The sequence below is a fragment of the Myzus persicae genome, unplaced genomic scaffold (assembly GCF_001856785.1).
Source record: "Myzus persicae strain clone G006 unplaced genomic scaffold, MPER_G0061.0, whole genome shotgun sequence".
Classification (NCBI taxonomy): Eukaryota; Metazoa; Arthropoda; class Insecta; order Hemiptera; family Aphididae; genus Myzus; species Myzus persicae.
In genome coordinates this window covers 551513-575308 of record NW_019100636.1, presented here as the reverse complement: position 1 = coordinate 575308, position 23796 = coordinate 551513, and the positions used below count along the sequence as shown (strand labels likewise).

The window sequence follows — 23796 nt, the reverse complement described above, 5'->3', positions numbered from 1 at the left end:
AATGTAGTATATCCATTACATTACTCATTGGCGAGGTATACACTTGACACCGACTGTACTATATAATATCATGTTATTTTATACAACATTAAACATAGAACCTGAAACATTAATTTCAATTTACTTAAATTATCATTGTCTATATTCAATGCAATTTTCTGATGTTTAGACTACATTTAAGCTATATATATATATGAACTTCAAATTTTCAATTTTTTTTAGTTTTAAAAAATGTATGATTGACCAAAAAGCTTGAAAATGTAATAACAGTTTCTACATAAGCTGTTTTTTTTATCATTGATTCTGCCGAACGAAAAATTGTCATGTTGCTCGTGGTTCAATCGTTCAGAGAAAGAAAACAAATAGTGAGCTGGCTGAGTGTTGACACCCTCTTAATAGTTTTAAATTCTTAAATATAAATTCTCTTTAACGATCGTTTTATTTCCTCCTAAAATTACTTACATATGTAATTGTTGGGTCATTCGCTCGAAAGAATTACGCCCAAAAATTCCTGACCGTTCTTTAAAACCATGCCCATTTAAGTTTAATAAATACCTATGACACACACAACCACTGCCGACTGCCGTGTTAGTGAATATGCCACCCAGAGACAGATTTTAAAACTCCACCCATTACTACCCCCTTCTACCCTTCACGATTAAATTAATAATGCAATTTTTACAATATTTTAATTAATTCCACGATAAAGACATATAATGTATAATAATGTATAATAATGTATTTTAATCATGATTAATAACTTGTATACCTATGTATTATATACTATACATTCATATTTCATATACGATGCACACATATAGAAACTGGGAAACATTTAAAATTTTAATACATTTAATATGTATTAATATGGACATTAAATTCATAAAATAAAATCATATCCCACCATTATATAAAAAAAAAAACACTGCAATAAAATACTAAAAGAAACCTTTGGCGTCAGATGAAATTGTCTGTTTTTCAGTAAATTAGCCTAGGGTATTCTACCATATTTTCTTTATGTAGGTAATAGGTATACTAAAATAATTACTGCGAGGTACTCATTGTACAAATAAACCATGTAGGTATATTAAATCATTATTAAGAGGCCTGCTCATGTGTCTTTAATAAGGGGAGTTATTTAGCCAATATATGCAATTATGATGCCTTCACCGGCTCCACCCATGGCATTAATTGTGTTAGTCGTCACTCGTCATCCGTTAATGATGATTAGTGTGAATGTGATTGTATATGTGGTATGATGCATGTGCGACGTGCGTATAATATATTATTTCAACGAATTCAAATCAGCTTTCAGAGGATTTATCGCGTCATGAGGTCCATCGGTAGGATTGATAAGAAGTACATCCTGAAAATGAGCATACATATTGTTAACTGCCCAGTGTTCACGCCCACAGCGCCAAGTCGATGACGTATACACTATACGTGCGTGTGAGGGAGAGTTCTGCTGTTTCTTTTACACTTAAGTCGCATACACTTATAATCCCTCAATACGCACGTATATTATGTGAAATTTCCTATTTTGAACTCTTTAAAAACTGTCGATTTGAAATTTTGAAATCCTATTGAAATTAGCAGTCCATGTCAATTATCCACTTTGAATCCCTTCCTCCCTTGCACGGTACTACGTGCCCATATCCAGGCTTTCCGATTTTCACGGACATCACGCATAGGTGGAAATCCATTGAAATGGTTGGGGTGGGTGATTTAACTGGCCAACTGCAGTTTAAACATCAACGTGAGCCGGGGAGGCTTATCCTTCACACAACCCAAGACAATCCGTTATCAAGAGGGCTAACCCACCCACCATTTTCTCCTGTACGCACACGTAAACACGTATACTATGTATGAAAATACAATATATTGTATAGTCTGTGTGACTGCTGCAGCTTGTTAGTGTAATGTGACGACATCGGTTGCGTGGTCCAATAACAAACGCACACGCAAATGAATCATTATTTCCCCGCGACAGAGTAAACAACAATATCAGTGAACCTGTCACAGCCCCGTTGACTGCAGCATAATATAATACCTATACCTATAAATAATTGTATCTAATAAGTAATTATTAATAATTATTAATAGGTAGGTACCTAAATATAATATTATGTGATAGGCCGTGAGTGTTAAAGCACCTCGAGAAAAAGTTAAATACTTATTAATTATAATTATTAAAAATTAAAAAAAAAACGTTTATAGATAGCTGAATATTCAACATATTTTTTACATCAATACAGTTTTTTGAATAGTATTCTACATTAGACTTTGAAATAAATATATATATATATATAGGTTGAATAAATCAAGAGTTAACATTTATTAGTATGTACCTACCTAAACATGCGAGATTATGCTATAAATTGCAAATTAATTAGTAGGTAGTTCAGAAGTTTTAAGAAGTTGCAATTGTTATTAATTAGTTCATTATACTTATATAAATCACTTAGGTACCTGTTCTTTAGATACTAAATAATATGTAAGAATTTTTTGTTGAATAATTTTTTTTTTTACTAATATTCTACCATAAGAACATATGTCTAGAGGTATAAAATGTACACATTTTTGTATAATTTATTGTCTCTTATACCGTATAAGTGGATAACAGACATTACACAATAGTAATAATTATAATAGGTTGCACAATTTCAAATTTGTACAACTAAAAATAGTAGTAGGTATTTAATAGAAGAGTATGTGTTGTTCAAAAGATTGTACAGAATAATATGAGACGTAGTAATGGAAATATTTTTAAATCTCAAAAAAAATTTGGACTTTCGGCTACATTTTTTAAGCTTTTGAATACCATACGGTCCACTGTTTTCCTGGCGATTTGGCGCGGAAAACCAAATGGACCAATGGAAGTACAACACGGCGCCCGACCGGTCGGCCTACGGTTGCGTTTGGCGCCAGTCGTGTCAGCGCCGAGCATAGGTGCCAGACGGCCGTATGCCAAACACGGCCGTCCCAGAATCCGTTATCAGCGTTTTCTGTTATCAGTCGTCACGGCGGCGGTGGCAACCGACTCAGTTTTGGTGACCCGCTCCGAGTGCTCACTGTTCAGACACCGTTCGCTTACGCCGCACGTCACACGCACCCCGGACGTATTGTCGTCTTTTCGTCGCGTAGGATGCGATTGGTTTCCATCCGGATCATCACGACCAGCCGCTGCGCTTGCAAGTACGCCCGACACGTCTAGAGGAATAAAGTGACTTTTAACGCCGCCGATATGGATACGTGGCACAGGATGCGGCCGAAGCTGTACTCCACTTGTCTGTTTTTCTTGGCCTTGGACTTTTCAGTAGTCATGGGTAAGCAGTGCCTCTGCGTGCTTCCAAATGCTATCCTCGGATACGTCGGCCAATAGATTTTGTTTTGTATTTATTTTTCGTTCGATCCTCAGGTTCCGAGGTCGAGAACCATTTGGAAATGGGACGCGACTTCTTGGCCCGTGGACAACTCCAAGACGCCCTGTCCCATTATCACGCCGCTGTAGGTAAGTGCATACGTTTTCTTATTGGCTAACAGAATTTTGAATCTCGGTCTTCTAGACTTCTAAAGAAACACCAATGGTGTTTAGCATTTATGATGTTGGTCTGATCAATTGCACAACTGTCCACATTAATTTTTATGGTTTATTTAATACCATTTAATTAATAAGACTATACAAATTACTCTAATACATTCCAATGACATTATGTCTATTTAATTATTTTATCTGTACAACACGTAGGTACTAAGTATATCATAGGTTTTCAACATTTTAATTTGCAATCTCTAATCCAATTCATTCAAATCTATTCTGATTTTCTGAATTCTCTTACCTATTTAAATATTGCTAGTAACATTAAATATACATACCAGCAGCTTTTATTTTGATTTAAATATCAACGGCTACCTATCTGTTATTTATATTTTATACCTACAATATCACTGATTTTTTATGGTGACTGACAAACTATGATGCGTTTATTATTATTCATTTTTAATTATAATGCTTATAAAACATAACCTAACCTTGTATTATTTATTATAATATAAATGTGTTGATGTTGTATTATAGCTTGTATAAAGTTGTTTCATATAATGATTTGATATTTTAGAATATCAAAAGATAAGTTTATAGTTGCTTAAGATCTAAAAGTAACTTTTCAATTTATAACTGAAAATGTATCTTACTAATAATAACACGGAACATATTTTTTTTCAGAGGGTGATCCAAATAATTATTTAACTTATTTTAAAAGAGGCACAGTTTATTTAGCCCTTGGAAAAGCTAAATTTGCTTTACTAGATTTCGGAAAAGTTCTTGAACTCAAACCGGATTTTACAGCTGTGAGTACATTTTTACTGATATTATAGAATTTTAAAAGTTATAATTTACCAATGCTGTAATTAATATTTTTCATCAGGCACGCTATCAAAAAGGTGTAGTATTGATGAAACAAGCTTCAATCGAAGATGCAAGAAAAGAACTGTATAATGTGGTAAGTATAAATATATTATTTATTTACTACAGGTGGGCAGCGGTGGCTCGCTGGTCACGTGAGTGGTGAGGTAGTCATTTAATAATTTAATAAATTTCAATAGACTATAGACAGCAAGCATTTTTCCAAGATGTATGTGTGCAATAGATTTATACGTACAAGTTAAGAAGAAGTCATACCCGCATATTTAATCTCCATCTTTACAAGTGTATGACATAGCAAACTTTACGCACAGCAGACCACATTTACCTCTGTTAGTTTACAAATTAAAGTGAATTGACCTCTTATAAAATATAAAGGTCAGATTATTATTTAGACAACCTCATGAGTTATTATATTTTAGCGAGTTAAAAATATTTAAAAATTGTAAATTGTTTGTGCATCTTAAAATACTTTTAATTTGCTTCAAAATCTAATATATAAAAATCTTGTATCACAATGGAAAATGTTTGTTACCAAACTCCTCCTAAACGGCTGGACCAATTTTCATGAAATTTTGTGTGTATTTTAAGTAGGCTTCAGAGAGTAATGTAAACTATTTGTATACCCCTAGCCCTAGGTGTAAAGGGTGGCTGACACAGTACATTTTTTAATATTTAACGTGTAAATTGTATAACATTAATAATAATAATACACATCAAGTGTACAACAACACTATGGTTACCAAATATTAGTATCAATATAACTTTTAAACGATAAAATACATGCAATTGACATAAAAAAAAAACAGAGTATTGCAATAATATTAGGAGTTTTGGTAAGTTTTAATGGAATATTTTTGTTTTTAAAAATGCCAGATAGACATACTTACTTAAGTCGTGGAATTGGCAATGCTACAAGTCAAAGATATACATTATCAAGTAAATCAGGTAATTTGAGGGACAAAAAGGTCAGGTTGCAGGTTACCGGAAACCCGCGGGATGCCGTGCCATAAAATATGTGTATAAACGTGTACAATGTATATATAATATATATAATATAGATATACGTTATGTACAAAATTTATTTTAATTGATAACTAATTCTCTTAAATATTTAGTGGAAATTAGTAAAAAATTTTGTTTTTTGGTTGCCAGTGGTTAATCGTCGTTAATCTTCGCACATTGCCTACCAAGAAGGCTGAGTTGCACTTATAGCCGCTTATCAAAGTGTCTACAATCAAAATAAAAAATAAATAAAACATATTATCCATATAATCATATAGATAGTAATTTAGTATGCACCTAGAGGAGTCTGCAATCCACCGCTAGTATTATCACCATCAAGTATCTTATATGGAGATGGCATTTTTAACGGGCAAACAAAGTGCACTGGATCAGCTAATAAAAGTATAATAAAAAGCTCATGAGGTTGTCTAAATAATAAACTTATCTTTAAATTTTATTGGAGGTCAATTCACTCTTAATTTTTAAACTAACGAAGCGTGACGCGATATGTTGAGAGTAAAATTTGCTATGTTACGGTAGCCACAAATGTGGATATGACATCTTCTTAAGAGAGTACTTTTTTATGACACACTTACCTATATTCAGGTTATTGGTATAGTTATTATATTTTCCAAATCTACAATGGTTGACAGTTTAAGCAAAGAGTAACACCCTTCCATAGGTTTTTTGTTGGAAAATTGTTCGTTTTGTATAATTTAAATTAAATAAATCATTTAATTTAAATTTAATTGACTGAAAAGTGTTAAGTGTATCTTTGAAAATAGTTGGAGTACTTAATGACTTAGAACATTACGACATATTACTGCCATTTGTCACTCTCCTATCTCTTCTCCTTGGCACCACGCACACCAGCAATCGCCTCACACGCACTGCAACACTTGATACATGCATGGTGCCGGGCAGCTTTTAGTATCGACTTTTGTCTATTATGGTTTAAAATTATAAATTGCATTTTGTACACAATTTATTTTAATATGTGGGTACATATTTAGTTGCTGATACTAGACTCATAATAAATTAGGTATTATAAAGGTAAATTGTAGGTGAGCCACCACTGGAGGTGGGTCAAACTGAAACATATGATATCTACCCAAAGTTTTTTAATTGTGAAGAATTGAACCTGTACCAAAAATTGAATGTATTACCAAACTAATCCAAGCTTTTGAATAAAATTTCAAATCAAACTTTAGTTTTGTATCAAACTAAAATACCCAATTTAATGCTATTAAAGTTTTAATTTAATTTAAGTTTTATAAGTTATAATTTAAATTTGTCTTAGTTTACTATTAATTGGTTTATTGAAAATAATAATGAAGTATAAAATACAGTAGCGTAGTATAAAAATAGACGTAGGAAACGACTTTTATTTTACGTGTTAGAATTTTTTTTGGAGTTGGTACATTTCTTTGAAATTTAGATTAATTATAGTAATTATAACTTTTGTTCAAGTTTGGTTTGGTTTGATTTTTTCTAAAATTAGGTTTGACTTTTAAACTTGAACAGTTTAACCCACCTTTAATATTTACTGTTTAGGTATATTTGTTTGTTTATATTATAAATTATTATCATTTTAGTATGTCAACAATGGTGATTTTTCACGAGAAGCATACGACTTATACTCAAAACTTGATGGCCTTGCCTACGATATAGAATTAGCTACTTACTATCAAGAAAACAAAGACTATGAAAGTGGTATAAATTCATTGGATCGTCTTATAGAACATTGTCCTTGGGCTCCTTCATTACGTGAGCAGCGATCACAATTGTATCTGAGTTCTGGAAATGTGCAACATGCTATAATGGACTTGCGGACAGCTACTAAACTCCAAGCCGATGATACAGACGGCCATTACAAATTATCAAAAATTTATTACAGTATAGGAGAAGTATCCGAATCACTCAAGTAATTATTATTTATTTTTTGTTGTCTGTATACCATGCTGTATTATAATTTTCATTTATTTTACAGAGAGATTAGAGAGTGTTTAAAATTAGATCCAGATCATAAATTATGTCATACACATTATAAAATTGTTAAAAAAATCGATAGACTGATAGTAGACAGTCAGTCAGCGCAAAATATCAAAGATTTTTCCAGTAGTATTCAGTTTGCAAAAAAGGTAAAATATTTGGATTAACTAAAATATTAAGTTCCATTCCAAGTCCTAAGTTGTGATTTAGTCTTATGGTCTAAGTTAAATTGTAATTTATACTTTTAAAACTTTAGGCATTATGTAATATGTATTATGAACAGTTATATTTAATTTTTCAAATAACTTAATGCGAAAGACAAAATTTAAATTTTATGATGAATAGCGTTTATTGGGTTTTATTGACAGGTGTTGATTGTCAATAACTCTGTTTCTTATTAATATTTTGTAAAATAGTTTTAAGTATTTTTAGCTTACCAAAACTATAAAAAAAAGAACATTTTGTTTTTGTGTCACTAAATTTCAGAATTTATATGGCTAATTCATGTGAATATTTTTATTGTATTCAAATAATTCCAAATATTTTAAAAGTTCAGGCAGGTCTATATGGTTTGTACATACAAAGACAAACTATGCGAGGTAGTATTGCAAATTCTTTTCTTTATTATTTCTTTATCATTAGTTTTTTTATCTTAAATATACTTTAGATTTCATGTAAAATATTTTAATTGAAATTGTATTTATTTGAAAGGATCTTGGATATTTAGGTGTAACATTGAGCTTTTATAAGCTATCTATTGAGTTTAGAAATTCATTTCTAGTAGAAAATGTAGTCTTAAATATGATATGAAAATTTACCTGTTAAATAATTTAAACAATTTTAAATTTTAGATATTAGACTTAGAAAAAGACACCGAACACATAAGGTTTTTAGCCTTGGAAAAACTTTGCGAGAGTTATCAACATACAGATGAATTATCATTGTCACTGAAATATTGCAGTGATGCACTAGAAATAAGTCAAACACCGGATCTTTACTGTCTGAGAGCAGAGGGATACATTGCCAACTCAATGTTTGACGAAGGTTGGTAAAATAAATACTTTAAAAAAAAATCAAATTAAGAATTGCAAGAAGTTTATTTCAATTTTATGTATGATTCTCAAAAAAAAAATCAATTATGGGTTTAGAAAAGCTCAAGGGTAGTTAATAAACTAAATAATATAATATACATCAGATACCTTACATATTCAATACTCATTTGATGTTAATCGCAGCCAAAAATGACAAAAGGTGCATCAAAATCAGCAGATAAAAGCTTAAAATTAAAACCAAATGCCTAATAACAAAATTATGCATCTGCATTGTTGGACTATTTTACCTAATCTTTGATTAACTTTTAAGATTTGTCATTAATCATAAACACGTTTATTAAAATGTCATTTTTTCCATTTTTGATCAAAAAAATTGGTCAAAATGCTAAAATATCTCAAAATATCCAAAAAGAGCTCAAAAATCTAAAAATCAGCAAAATAAAATTTTTGATTACGGTTCTTTGAATTATGAAACAAATTTTAAGTTTACTCTTCTATCTCTCAAATATTTTATAAGTAAAATGCAAATACTATAAAATCCCAACCAAGGTAATAATTAGAATTAGGATGTTGATGACTGAAAAAATACACAAAAATTCAAAAATGTCAAAAAATGAACTTAGAAATCTTAATTAAATAAGTGAAAAAAATATATATATAAATAATAATTTTTATTAGAGATATGAGTGTGATAATGGGTGTAATAGTAATTTAAAATATTAATTATAATATTAATTAATAATAGTATATATTTACATTTTAAGCATTAAATAAAATTATTAAAAATATTCTCATTAATATTCATATTGCATTGTTGCACTTGACAATTAAAATGTGCCTGATGTTTTCAAACAAAAGACTACAACTGACAATAGTTCTTTTTACTGCAATTATAAGCATGTTAATCAATACGTATAATGTCTATGTCAATTTAATCTTGTTGATCAGATGTTATACAAATTTTCTTTAAAAAACCAAAATTTGAGAAAAATGACATTAAAACAAAAAAATGTATTTATAGCTAAAATAATTAATGCCTAAAAATGCAAAAAAAATTATTACTAATAAATAATAATACATTTAAATGAATTATTGTGCTAGTACCAAAGAAACAAATCAGGAGATTTATGAGACAATGGAGGGGGGGTATAATCCTTAACCTCCCTACTGGATACTATAATTTTTCAAAACCCATTAAATTCATTCAAAAATTCCATATATTTTGTTTTTATATTATACTTATAACATTTTATAATTATTTCTAACATTACAATAATTTACTCATGTAGTTCAATCATTGTTTATTATTATGTTAATGGTATATTTTATTGTAAGATATATTTGTTATCATTTCATATGACTATGAATAGTAAATAGAAACATATTTTGTTAGGTATTTATTACAATATAATCGAAATAATAGAGTACAATAAAATTATTTATTTAAACATTAAGTGTTAAATACATTCAATATACTACATTTTTGTTAAGTAAAATCCATTTTGTGGCATTAAATATAATTTTCAATAGGTATAAGAGTGAATTGACTTATAATACAATTTAAAGGTAAGAGTATTGCGACATGTGGGATTAAGCTTCTGTTGATATTTCAAATTTTAATCAAGTTATGATCATTGATTGTTGTATTATTTTACATAGGCTTAAGCTTTCTATAGTATAAAACTAACAACACAAAATTAATTATTCTAAATATAAATTTACTAGATTGTAGGATGTAAACTATACAAGCAGCCACGTGGGTGTAGCATCCTCTTAATCTGTCGTGATCTAAATAATATACTATATAAATATATGTATTAATCATAATATATTATATAAATATATGTATTATTTACTAACATTACTAAGTAAATATTTATTTTTTATTTTTAGCTATTAGAGATTTTGAGCATGCACTTCATATCGATCAAGAGCATAGACAAGCAAAAGAAGGACTAAATAAAGCGAAAAACTTACAAAAGCAAGCTGAAAGAAAAGATTATTATAAGATATTAAATGTAAAAAGAACTGCTACAAAACAAGAAATAATTAAAGCATATCGGTAAGTTTATTCGTTTATTAGTTTATTTTATTTATGAATATTTTCTATTAACAAAGGTAATGTTTATTAAAATATGATTTACATTTTCAGAAAAGCTGCTCAACAATGGCATCCAGATAATTTCCAAGGTGAAGCTAAAAAGAATGCAGAGAAAAAATTCATTGAAATAGCTTCTGCCAAAGAAGTTCTGACTAATCCAGGTAATGAATGAAACTAATAATGAGAACTGAGTGTAAAATAATATTGTATTATACTATTTTTCTACTACAAGTTATAATTACTTAAACATTTTGTTTTGTGTATGATTAGAAAAACGGGAACAATTTGACCGAGGTATCGATCCTCTAGATCCAGAATCAGGGCGTCATCACCAAGACGGTTTCAATCCATTTCAACAGTTCCATCAATTCCATGGAAGCCCTTTTACATTCAAATTCAATTTCAACTAATTCATCTTATGGTACAAAAATAAACATAGGTGCCATAATGAGTTTAGTTATCGTCCCATTATCTAGGGTTCAAAAGGCTGTGTCTGGTAAAATGTAAATAGAATAATGCATAAAAAATTTCATTGTGTATAACGAAAATCGTATATTAATTGTACATAGAAATAATAAACAGTAACATCCAAATACAATTGTAACACGGTAACTTATGATTTATTTAACTCTTGCAAGTAAAATAGTTAAACTGACATTTTTTCTACAGTTATCATCTTCACGCTCTATTCAATAACACTGCTATAATTTTAAAACTATAAAGATTAATAATAATTTATTATTATTTTTAGAATTTTTGTTTTCTATTTTGAGTTTATTTTTTTTAAATGGTCAATTGACTTTTATTACATGGTTATCGTGATATTTGTACACAATCAATAAGATTAAAAATCAAATAATGTTATTAAAATAAATTTATTTTAAATTATGGTTTTTTTTTCTATACGTCTAAAAGATAATTGTATTAATGAGGCTTATAAATTGTGTACTTTACTTATTGTTGTCTATTGTTACTGAAACAATGTGTCTAGTCCAATTTAAATTGTTTAGCATCATTCATGTAATAATATTCTTCCACCATAAGCCCATCTTGATTGTTATTTCAACATATTTTGTCTGCTAAGACCTGTAAAATGTAAATACTAACTTTGAGTGTCATCTATAGGTATGAGAATTGCTCGAAACCCAATTTAAAATTAAAATTATAACATTTTTTAATAATGTAGATTGTTTTCTAAAGAGTAAAAATGGGCACTAACTCAATTTAAACTTTGATAACCATTTAATTTAGTTTAAAATAAGAACTGATTGTGTACATATTACACACATTTTATTTAACACTTAATTATTTAGATATTTTTGTACATCATAATTACTAAAACTTTTCGCCTAGTCCTATATGTTTATTTGGTTTATTCAAGACAATTCTTATCCGATAACGTTTGATGTGATCAGCAAATTCATTATTTTTATGTTACACTGCAATTGTAGTTAACAAAGTGTGTCGTATGCTCGTCAAACAAGACTGAAAGTAATTTTTTTGCCGAATTTCTTCTTTGAAATATTATAGTTTAACTACCAACCAAATACACCACACTATTTGTTTATTATAATTTCATATTTTAGTAATATTTTTTACATGTTTGATATTGGACAGTGCAATATATTGTAGCTGGTTAATAATTAACATAATATTCACTATTCTATAGTATATTATTATTGATTAGGTATATTACATAGGTAACCTATTAGAAATATGAAGAAATAATAAGCCCATAATTACCTATTTATGTAGCTGTTAACTCCACACATTGCTTATTATTTTTTGTTAAGATTGATTTTTTTTTACTTATTGTCTATCTATAATCTACATATATTTTGTAAATGCAATATTATATTAAACGTTATTAAACACCATTATGCATAATATTTTGATTTAAAAAATGGTTACTTTATAGGTACTTAATCTTAATTGTTTTTCTTCTTTTTAATTTTAAAATTAAAAAAAACAAATGATCTGCTTGTAAAGAAACATAGATAATATATGTATATGTATATGTATAATTGTTTATTTTTGCTGAGCTTGTTAGTTAGTGTACTTTGCCATTTGGATTCCCATACAATGGTACAATAGGTGCTGACATTTCTATGGATGTCAATAAGTTAGGATTAGGTGTGTACTTCTGTCACAATGTTATTTACTGTTTCTCGTGCTACTCTTGACAGCTTCTCCTAACCTACACTTACTCATTGCCATCAATTCTACAATGGCCTGGTGTCCATATAAACCAAGTGGTTGGGCAACTATTTTCGACGATTTGTATTATTGTTTCCCGTAATTGGAACACTACTAAATTAATATGTCATATAAATTATCACTGCAATACCTACTGCAGTGCACATTCAACTTTACATGAAGCGTCCGTGTGCTTTATCAAAAGGTAATGAATTGGTATGGAATTAGCGGGAGCTGCCATCAAATGAAATAAATAAAAATAGCGTTATACAAAGGCTATAGAACATTGCGACCGTTAAATTGAGTACTATACAATCCACGTTCGGTAATATATATATAATGAGAGCTAGGATATTAATGACATGAAAAATACTCAAAAATAATCTAAAAACTATGAAACATGTTCTTAGATTAGATGAGCGAAAAAAATTTTAAATTTAAATTTTTTTATTAATTTTTTGTACAACACAAAAAAGGTAAAAATTTGTTTTAAGAAGTAAATTAAACAAATATATTCAAATTTGAATTGACTTGTGAGTTTACCTAAGACAACTCAGTTTTGCCGACAAATATACTAGTTTAAAAATATTTGGAGTATTATTTTATTAATATAGTTTCGAATTTCTCCATTCGTCGACACTTCGACAGGTAATAATTTTATCGAAAACGGGTACAACAGCGATAATATTATTTTATGTTGACGATTTAAGTTGAAAGGTGCTATTTTTATAAGGGTAATATAGGTACTAATTGAGATTACCTATACGGCTAAAAAACTTAAATTAAACAAAAATTAGTTTAAATACACAAATTGATACACAAAATAATATTTATAAAAATGCAATAAAATGCATTTTACACTACAAATGCAAAGTAAATGTTACACATTCTAAATTGTTGTATCGCGAAACAAATTTAGTTTTTGGTTAGAACTGTATAGCACTTAAAGGAAAAAAAATGCAAAAGTCACCAAAATCCTAGCTCTAAATAAAATAATAGTATTTTTATTTATTAGAAAAATAATAATAATCAGTCAATAAACATCGTATATTTGTATATTTTTGTGTTGTACATGTATGGCCCAGTGACTGGGTACACCTAAAAAATGTACATTTATTTTGTGGTCCAATTACCGACCTCGAGATTAAGTCGATTAAGACATTACTTTCTGCGCCTCATTCGATATGGATTACGGTTTTTAAGATATTGATACTTTTAGTTGCGCTGATTTAAGTTTTAATTATATGGTTCTCTGAGTATGTTTGGTGTCGGACATCAACCTTAGCATTTTAATGTTGTTCATGAAAGTTAAATGTGTGTTTCCTAAGAATAATATAATACTTCGATTATTCTATTGTTTTGCTTTTAATCAGTTAATTTATCAAACATAGAAATAAGTAATAACTTATCTTTTACCTTTTTAACAAAGAGTACAATTATTTAGGGTTACTCCAAGCCCAAGAAACTCTACAACGTTGGTGTTTTATGTATAATTGGCTTTAATATTGAGTATGAAAAGTTGATCTTTTATATCCAATTTATTGTAAAAGGGTATTTACTTAGACTATTTTCGTCTATGATCTAATTCTTGTATTTTATAATCTCTTAATTATTGAACCTGTTACCTTTAAGTTTCTTCCCATCTTGATCTAAGTTCCAGATGATTTAAGAAAATGTATTTTAAATTTAAATAAATTACATTTAATTTGGTAATAATAATTAATAGCATTAATATCGAAATTGAACTTTACAATGCTCCACGAAAGCAGTATTGTAAAGGTAATTGAGTAAAAGTATTCAAACACGTATAATATGTAGTATATACTTAAATACGTATTTTAAATACTTTGGAAAAAATTACTTCAACAGATTATTTTACTATTTTTTAATACTTTCTCAAAATATCTATACTTAAAATCAAATACTGAATTTCAAATACTTAATTTAATAATAATTGATAGTAATAATTATTTTTAGTTCACATTATAATTTCTATTTTAATTTCGATCACGAAAAATAAAAATAAAAATTGAGAATATACATAATGATATATTTATTTTACTGTGATATATACTCAACGAAAAATCAAATACTTCCACAAAGAAAACAGTTGAGTATTTTAAAGTTCCACCAAATGATGCGGTGTAAAACGTATGCCATATAAAATTAACGTAAAACATGAAAGTCGGTTCAGTTAATTTATAAGATCAAAAATATGCTATACAAAATTTGAAAATATTTTAAGTCTCTATAAAAACTTTTTTAAGTATTTGTATTTGAACTCAAATAATTTTTTGGCTGGGTATTGAAATACGTATTTAAAATATTTTTTTTCTTTTCATTGTGTTATAAAATAATCATTATTTATTAATATTTAATAGTTATGAAATTATATATTTTTGGGGTGTTTAGGGGAGGGGGGTGTACAAATGTTTATATTAGGATTACAAATGTGTACAAACGGAATAACAATCATCGGCATAATTTTTTTTTGGATTTTTGAATATGGTGGTGCTTATGTAGTTATGCAACGGACCGGACGGATACAACATAATTTGCGGGTACGACGTACTTTTAAAGAGATTAAGTACCAAATTTAATAGTCTGAATTATAAATCAATTTATTTTATCACACATTTTCACTATCTAACTAGATTACCAAAACTAGAGTGGCATTTTGTTATAGACATTTTAAGTGAACGCGAAAGTCACGTCTTAATAACTAATAATATGTCAATGCATTTTGTAGGCAAAAAATAATAATGTTATACTATAAGTAATGAGTTGGTCGACCGCAGTTGTTGTTTATGTTATTATGTGCACTGAATAAAATTCGAAAATATAATTTTTTTTTCGTTGAATGTCAATACATTATTACGTCAGCGTTATTCGTTTTGCAGTTTTCAGTTTTATATTATTTTATTTTAAGTTTCAAATTAATAACATATAATCGCACGATACGTTCTTTTTCCTCAACATTTCCGTGAGCACTATATAATTTGTATTATACAAATATTAATTGTGTTTTATTTATAATTTTAAGTTTATGACGCCGGTGGAGACTGGGGAGGTCATAAAGTTACAACTTACCAAAATGGATTTGTTAAAAATTACTTTAGTAAAGTTACCGGCTTTCTAGTTTTCAGTATTAATTGTTTAACAAAAAAAATGATTTAAGGATTATGTTACCTTCGGAAAATGTGTATTTATTATATATTATGATTATCAGTTCAAATTCCTATTTCGATGATGGTATGAGTCACATACTCACATCACTTGGTCATTCTAAAACAGAGAGATTATAGCCTTATAGGTAGTGTTATATTATATTATAAAATATTGGATTGATAACTGGGACTGAAATCTGTTTAGTTGTTTCGAAGACTATAATAGCCGTTGCAAACAAAACAAAAAATGTAACCTCTATATATTGTAGGTAAATGCTTAGGTATAGACTATGTAGCTATATACATGGGTATGTGGGCAATATTTTTTCTATTAACCCGGGAGTCTGTATCGAATTCATTACAAATAAATTTTTTTTGTCATCGTTTTTTTTATCAGACTTTTAGAGTCGTTTCAAATCTATATGTGCGTTTACATAAAATAAAATTAATATGAATGAGCACCATAATGGGTTCATTCATGATATTCACGAGAGGTTTTTTAAGACTATGTAGGAACCCTATAATATTATAATAATGTCATAATGATGATATGAGCATTCACTGATAGATATTATTATTGTATTAGGTGATTCATTCTCAGGCCGATTAATGAGTGGGGACCGTTGATCGTCTGATGTTCGGTCGGGCTCAATAATAAAATGTCAATAATAAACAATAAATAAAAATATTACGATCGGCGAGTTATCGTGAAACGCGGTGCAGTGACATAAAGGTTGCGGAATGAAGTCAGTCGTTTTCAAAATCTGAGTGACATCATAGACACTGTGCTGCACCATCGACTGACCACCACCATCATCACCATCGTTGTCGTCGTCATAATCCGAATACAAAGTGGGTAGTTACTTAAGTACTCGTTTTATTAAATACTAAATAGTAATATATTATTCATAAAGCCATTTAGGTGTCAAACACGGATAGACCGCTTACCGTTTTCCACCCCAAAGATACTTTTCCCTAATCCCCAACCCCGTCCACAGAATTGAAAAAAGTCATTTTTTTTCATATTTAGAATAATAGTTAATTTGTGTCGTGGTCAGTATATGTCATATTATTTTCTGCCGAGTATTTATGAATAGTAATTTATATAGTATTAACAATTAAGATGGTAACATTTTCTACAGACAAAACATTTTTTGTTACGATGTTACAACAATAAAATGAAAAACAAATGTTCGTATGCTTGTGAAAGCTAGAGATACTGATATTTATATGGGATTGTGACTAACTTATTATTTAAAAATTACTATAGATATTGCCATATTTTGTGGGTGATTGTAAATGTGTAAAGAAAACATTTAAAGCAATTCGAACAGTAATTGTTGAATATTTAAAAGTATCTGTAATACGTAAATAAGGAAATAGTTACAACTTACAAGTAGGGTTCAGAATTTATAGAAATAATTATAAAAAATGCATTTAAATATAAAAAGCTTTTTAAATGTAAAACAAAATAATTTTTTTAATTTAAATATTGAATCATTTTTAGTTTTAAAAAAATGTTATGAATAAATTGTAACAGTAAGAACTTTTAACTAACTCGCATTACCTAGCCTTGGCAAAATTAACTGATTAAAGAAAGTAAAGACTTGTAATTCCATATTTTCTTAAATATTATTAAAATACCAGTTATTTATGATGTATCGATATCTGCAACGTGTTAAGGTGTAACTATAATAAAAGAGCTCGGCCGTATTGAAAAAATTATATTACGATGTATTCATTTCAATTATTTTAAAAAATTGATAATTTACCACGAAATATCGGGAAAAAAGTATTTATTTATATAATAAAATTTAAGAAAACACTAATAGGAGAAAAAATGGAAATTAAATGAATTACTCTTGTATGCTATATAACCATTATCTTTCTATATTTTTTTTATTTAAAAAGCATTGGCATTAAAATCCTAAACCTAAGTAATATAGTATTGTGTAATTATTGTGTTTAAAGTCAATTCAATTAATTACTTATTAAATTATAAAGAAGTCTTAATTCAACAGCATTTTCATAACTTTAGGGCAGTTTATTATGAAATTATATTTTTTTTAAATTTTATTCCAGGATTTCAATTTAAAGATTTTAGAAAACGTTTATATTAACAACTCATTTTTAAATTCATCTAATCTTTTATATTTATGAGATAAATTAAATGAAATGAAACCAATTAAATTAACGAGCGATAGTTATAAATACATATATATATATATATATATATAATTAATTATACATATTGCATGAGCAATAATGTGTAAGACTAATTAATAAAAATCCAAATTATAAAACTATAATTTACTAATCACTTTAGTTAAGAAAAGAAAAATGTAAGTAGTGGAGGATGAAGTGTATCTACGACTGTAATGTTAAAATTCATCTTATTATTTATTACTGACAATATTTGAAATGTCTACGTTTGAATTAACTTTCAGAGAATAACATAATAGAGTGTCTTTTTAAAAATATGAGTAGATTGAACCTTAATTTACACATATAATATTAAGTCGATAAAAAATAAAATGATTACAATTTTCTCTGAGTGAGGTAGGCACAAATGCATAAAATCCTTTGGACAAATCTAACTCAACACACGTCATATGTTTGCCAATTTTAATAAGTAGATAACCTTCAATGTTTAAATATGCAATATAAAAATGTTATAGTCTAATACTTATATAAGTTATAACAAAAAAAAAACTTATAAATAGGCTCAAATAAATCAATATATAAAATAAAGAAATATGTTATATAGAAATAAAACAAAATAAAACTTTGGTAGTACAATTTTTTTGCCTGATTATAATTTACTTATGTTCGTATCGTTATATAATTGTTTATTTTCAGAAGAACGTACATAATTTCAATACCATGTTTGCCGGCGGACGTTACATGACTCCACACAAATACAATTGGAACGATTCTTCAAGTAACAGATTCCTGTTCGCAATTTTACTGGTAAGTTATATTTTGACAACTTTAATTATAGTGCATCAATTATTTCTACATAAATATAATATATGGTATTCATTTAAATTTTATGATATAACTTCACTTAAGATAATTTTTTTGTTAATTTATTAATATTAATAGTATTAATACTAAGATTATATAATTTAATACATTTTGAGCTTGCATGTATTGTCTATTTATAGACCTTAGAACTTAATACACTTATAATAACGTATCTTTTATTATATAAGCATACTTTCCATGGCTTAAAATGTATATATTATAATATTATGGGTTAAATAAGGTATGTAGGTATATTGTATGCATTTTTTTTTATCGATTATGCAGATTAAGCTCAATTTAAATACTTACAACAAATAACTTAAAATATGTAAGTATTGAACTTAAAAATACATTGAGGTTAATGGTTGTAAATATATAATTAATTTTTATTTATGACTTATAGGATTTTTTTTATTTCTAAAATTACACACATGATTTTGCTTAGAATTAAAAAAAAAATTAAATAAACAATGTTTTTTGTTTTTACAAATAATTTGAAATAACGACTTGTTGAGTTTATTGTTTTTATGTTAATTTATTATGGTCAAGTCAGAGGATGTATACGAATTACGCATTTACAACTATAGATTTGAATAAACACAAAATATAAAAAGTCGATGTATTAATTACCGAGAAATAAAATATTGTTAGTACCTACCCATATGTAATGGAATATAAAAATAAATATGAAAAATCCGGGGAGTTGCATTGTATTGTTCTGTATTTTAAATTTTAAGTGTACTTCGTTACTGTAATATATGTGTCAAATTTGAAGCCAATTATTGTATAGGTAGTTAGGATTCACGATTCTGGTTGAAAAGAATTATTAACCTCTAAAAATATTTATGGATAGATTAAATTAATTTGTATTATACATGATACATAAAATATATTTATTGCCTATCAGTAATTTCTAATAATTATAGATACAGTAAATTAAACCAATTAAAAACGTTAAATATTGTAATATATTTATGTTAATTTCTCCATATGAGATATTAAATAGAGATGAAACATTTGATTTCTATTTTCTGTGCAAAATGCTTTTATGTGCCTAAATCAAAAAATTTCGAAAATAATAAATGTAAAAGACGACAACAATTATTAGACCAGCTAAAATACAAAATCTTAATAAACAAAACATTACTAGATTTCAGAATATAAAAACAGTTATATATTATTACTCAATAGAAAAATAATCAAAATTACGAAATCGATAAAAATGATTATAACAAAACTAGCAGAAAGATGAATATGATTTATTCAAAATGCAAAATATGAAAAAAATAATATAAATGCTATGCAAAATACAAATATTTCTGGAGGATAACGCCTCCACGTGATGAATGATAATAGTGATATCCTCTGGGTTACGTTAAATTGTGTTTTCAATTTTTTAACGGATAGTAAAACGTTTTTGGGGGAGTTGACATTTTTGTCCACATTATCACTTATAAATTTATACTGACGTACCATATAGAACGGTGTAATAAGTTCAGGTTAGTTGTAAGTATAGGTAAATAAATAGCTTATAAAGTAAGTCAATATATATTTTGAAAATTGCATCGATCGTTTATAGAAGGTGCGGAATATACAATATATATAAATATATTTTTTACAGTTGACATCAAGTGTGGAAATTTTCGCGGACAATGTCCATTTAATGGAAGGTGGATCAAGTCAAGAAAACAACTGCACGATTTATAGATCATGCACACAATGTACTGATGCATCTATTTGCAGTTGGCTGGTGGATAAACAAATTTGTTACTACACTGATCAAAGTATATCCGGGAATTTCATCGCCAAAACAAAAGAATTTTGCCCAGATTTTGCCGTGACCTATGATAATCATCATTCGATACGAGTCACTGTCTCGAATATCGGGGTAAAAAGTGTAAGCAATTTTTTTAATGAAATCCGGAATATCAGTTGTGAAATAGAAAATGCAACGTATAAAGCTTCAATCGATAATGGAGTAATTACTTGTAAATGGGTAGAAAAAAAAACTATGCCTCCCGAAGAACAAAGTACAACTAAAACCAATCCTTTGTTTATTTTTTATTTTTCAATCGTTGTCAACGGCGTACGATTGCAATTCAACGATCCGCGAGACCATTACATCAGTCATCACGGTTGGACCTGCCCAAACGAAAATTGTACTATCCGTTATTGGGAAAGCGATTCGAGAAAATATTACTGTAAATGGTGTTCAAAAGACGACGGTTGCAAGATAACAGGCGAACAGCTGAACAGTTGCGACGTACGCAACGCGATAAACAACGAGAAATGGAAGGACGAATCCTCGTTGTCCGCGATGGAAATCAGGAGTTCTGCCGCTGCGATCGAGTCTTTCGAACCAGTCGCGATGCTGTACAGGAGAAAAACGCCGGTGGTGATTAGCATAACCGTCAAGAACCTGCACTGGATTTTGGCCGTTGGTCGGCTGACGACAGTGACCGTGGCCGGAGAGAGTTGCACCGACCCTACCACGGTCGACGGCCAGACGGTAAATTGCACCATCAGTACCGATAATGAGGCGGATAAAGAGGGTTTGGTGGTAATCGAGTACGAGTGGCTGACGAGCGTGGTATCGCTGAAATCTGTGCAAAAGTTCGGGTTCGTCAGACCACTCTTTACGGGAGTCAGCCCCATGTGCGTACCCGCTTCGGGTGGAACCCGGATAGAACTAACCGGCGAGAATCTGAACGCAACGGCTGACGTCCAGGTGTTCTTCAATAAAACGACAACGAAAGTGATGTGCGAGATCGTCGAACTAGCGCGCGACCACATCGACTGCGTGACCAACGCGAAAACGGATGGGTCAAAGGAAGGTCCTTTGCAAATCTCGTTCGAAAGTTGGGTTGGCAGGTTTCTTAAAAATAAAAAGTTCAAGTACGTGGACGACCCATTCGTCTCGGACGGTCAAGTATTCGAGGGTATCGCATCTGGCGTCGTCCCGTTGACTGTCCGAGGTGGTTTTGAGTGCACGGAAAACCAGCAGATGTACGTCGACTACAACGACACAAAGTACTACGGCCACTGTGAGCTGAGCAACACCGCCAATGGCACTGCAGCGATGATGGACTGTTGGCCACCGAAGCTCGACGATCCGGTGCAGGTGACGTGTCTTCCGTTCGGGTTTCGTACGGATTTGGCTGGTAAAGTCGTGTTCTTGCCACAACAGACATGTTACATGCTTCACCCCGACCCGGTTTACACGGACTTCGAAGTGTACGACGGCACCGTCGTCCGCGTGGACGGCGTGTTTCCGGACCTGTTGCAGCGCCGCCAACTTGACGGCAGCTACATGCTCGAAGTGACATTCCTTGTCGACGAGGTGGGCGACGACGAGAGGTTAACCGTGACCAACGTCACAGGGAACTTCATTGAGTGCCGGGCACCGTCCGACAAGTCGGTTGCCGATGTCCTAGAGATCGCGATCGCAGTCGGCAAACAAGTGAAACGGACCGTAGTGCACAGGAGACACAAACAGTATTATGCGATCGTTCGGTTACTGAGTCCGCAATACGTTGTCGGTGGTATTTCGTCCCTGTTGATTTGCGTATTTGCACTGATCTTCTGCGTAAAGAAAATAATGAGCTATTCTAAGCAGCACTTGGATAAGCGATACTTAGGAGAACTCCGAAACATCACGGCTGGCATAGACGACACCACTGATTATTTGTTGAATTCGAACACCGGCAAGAAGCCGAAGACCAGGCATTGAGTTATGATGGAATCAACAAATATATTACTGGAACTAATTTTTATGTACATGTTTTTTTTTCACTACTTGTATAAAATAATGCGCACATTATAATATTATTATGTGAATCGTTTTGAGCTGTTCATCAATGTCAGTAGGAGTTACCTAATTGAACAGGATTTATGTTATTTAAATTTTTATCATAATAATTATTATGTTGTACATGTCACCTATTTGAAACGGATCTTATATGCCATGTATACTATGTGTACTTACGTATGTGCTCGATGTATTTTTGTTCTTCCATAGATATACTTTTATACACTTATGAGTCATAAGTTATGATTTTTGAAATACTGTTTTTTTATTCACTATTTTTAGTATTAATTAATGCAATAATTCCAGGTACTTAAGAATAATATTGTTTTTGGTTTAACACTTTAACCAAAGATAAAGTTGGTAACATAACATTATGGCTATACTTCGGCAGCTACGTTCAAACTTAAAATTCAGATAATTTAGAAATCACAAATATTGACTACTTACATATTGTTATTATAATTTAGTAAGTATCTAATGTAGATATCTAATGTCCGTTGTAGACTATAATCGCAATAATTTTATTAAAAATCACCAAGAGAAATTTCGAGTTTGATTGAATAATATGAAATTGCGTGACAAATAATTAAATAATTAAATGCCTAATATTGATGAATAATAAGTTTAGGTGGCCATTTTAACGGTGGAAAAAATACCAAATTTAAGATAATTTATTGTCATTATTATTTACTATTCACTTTTCAGTATGACTACAGTATTCCAGTATAACTGGCATTCTCGATATTTATATAGTATTATGAATATTCAATTAACATCCAATATTCATCATAATATTTCGTACTACAGTTGTAGGTATAGTTTTTTTTTTTACATACATGTATGTACTAATACTAGGCGGTGTATTTTATGGGCACATATTATTATGTTTTGTATGATATTATAGTGCAATGGCTCTATTACAACAGTATAGCAGCAAAACTATATTTCGTCTTCACGGTGACATTATTATCTTTGAACTACGTATCATGATAATGGCTGTTAAACTTGCACTTTTCGCATTTTAC

At 29.5% G+C, this 23796-nt stretch overlaps 2 protein-coding genes across 2 annotated transcripts; both read left to right on the top strand.

Annotated features, from left to right (window-relative positions):
* The first annotated feature begins 3049 nt into the window (after positions 1-3049).
* LOC111038018 (dnaJ homolog subfamily C member 3) lies at positions 3050-11717 on the top strand. Its single transcript, XM_022320938.1, has 10 exons — positions 3050-3326; positions 3419-3511; positions 4226-4350; positions 4428-4502; positions 7024-7352; positions 7419-7569; positions 8272-8464; positions 10366-10534; positions 10625-10734; positions 10844-11717. Exons 1-10 carry the CDS (start codon positions 3245-3247, stop codon positions 10981-10983), a joined length of 1467 nt encoding a protein of 488 aa, XP_022176630.1. The 5' UTR covers positions 3050-3244; the 3' UTR covers positions 10984-11717.
* Positions 11718-16566: 4849 nt separating this feature from the next.
* Positions 16567-23026, top strand: LOC111038299 (plexin-A4-like). The gene is made up of 3 exons (XM_022321346.1): positions 16567-16788; positions 18796-18906; positions 20585-23026. Exons 2-3 carry the CDS (start codon positions 18820-18822, stop codon positions 22691-22693), a joined length of 2196 nt encoding a protein of 731 aa, XP_022177038.1. The 5' UTR covers positions 16567-16788; positions 18796-18819; the 3' UTR covers positions 22694-23026.
* The last annotated feature ends 770 nt before the right edge of the window (positions 23027-23796 follow it).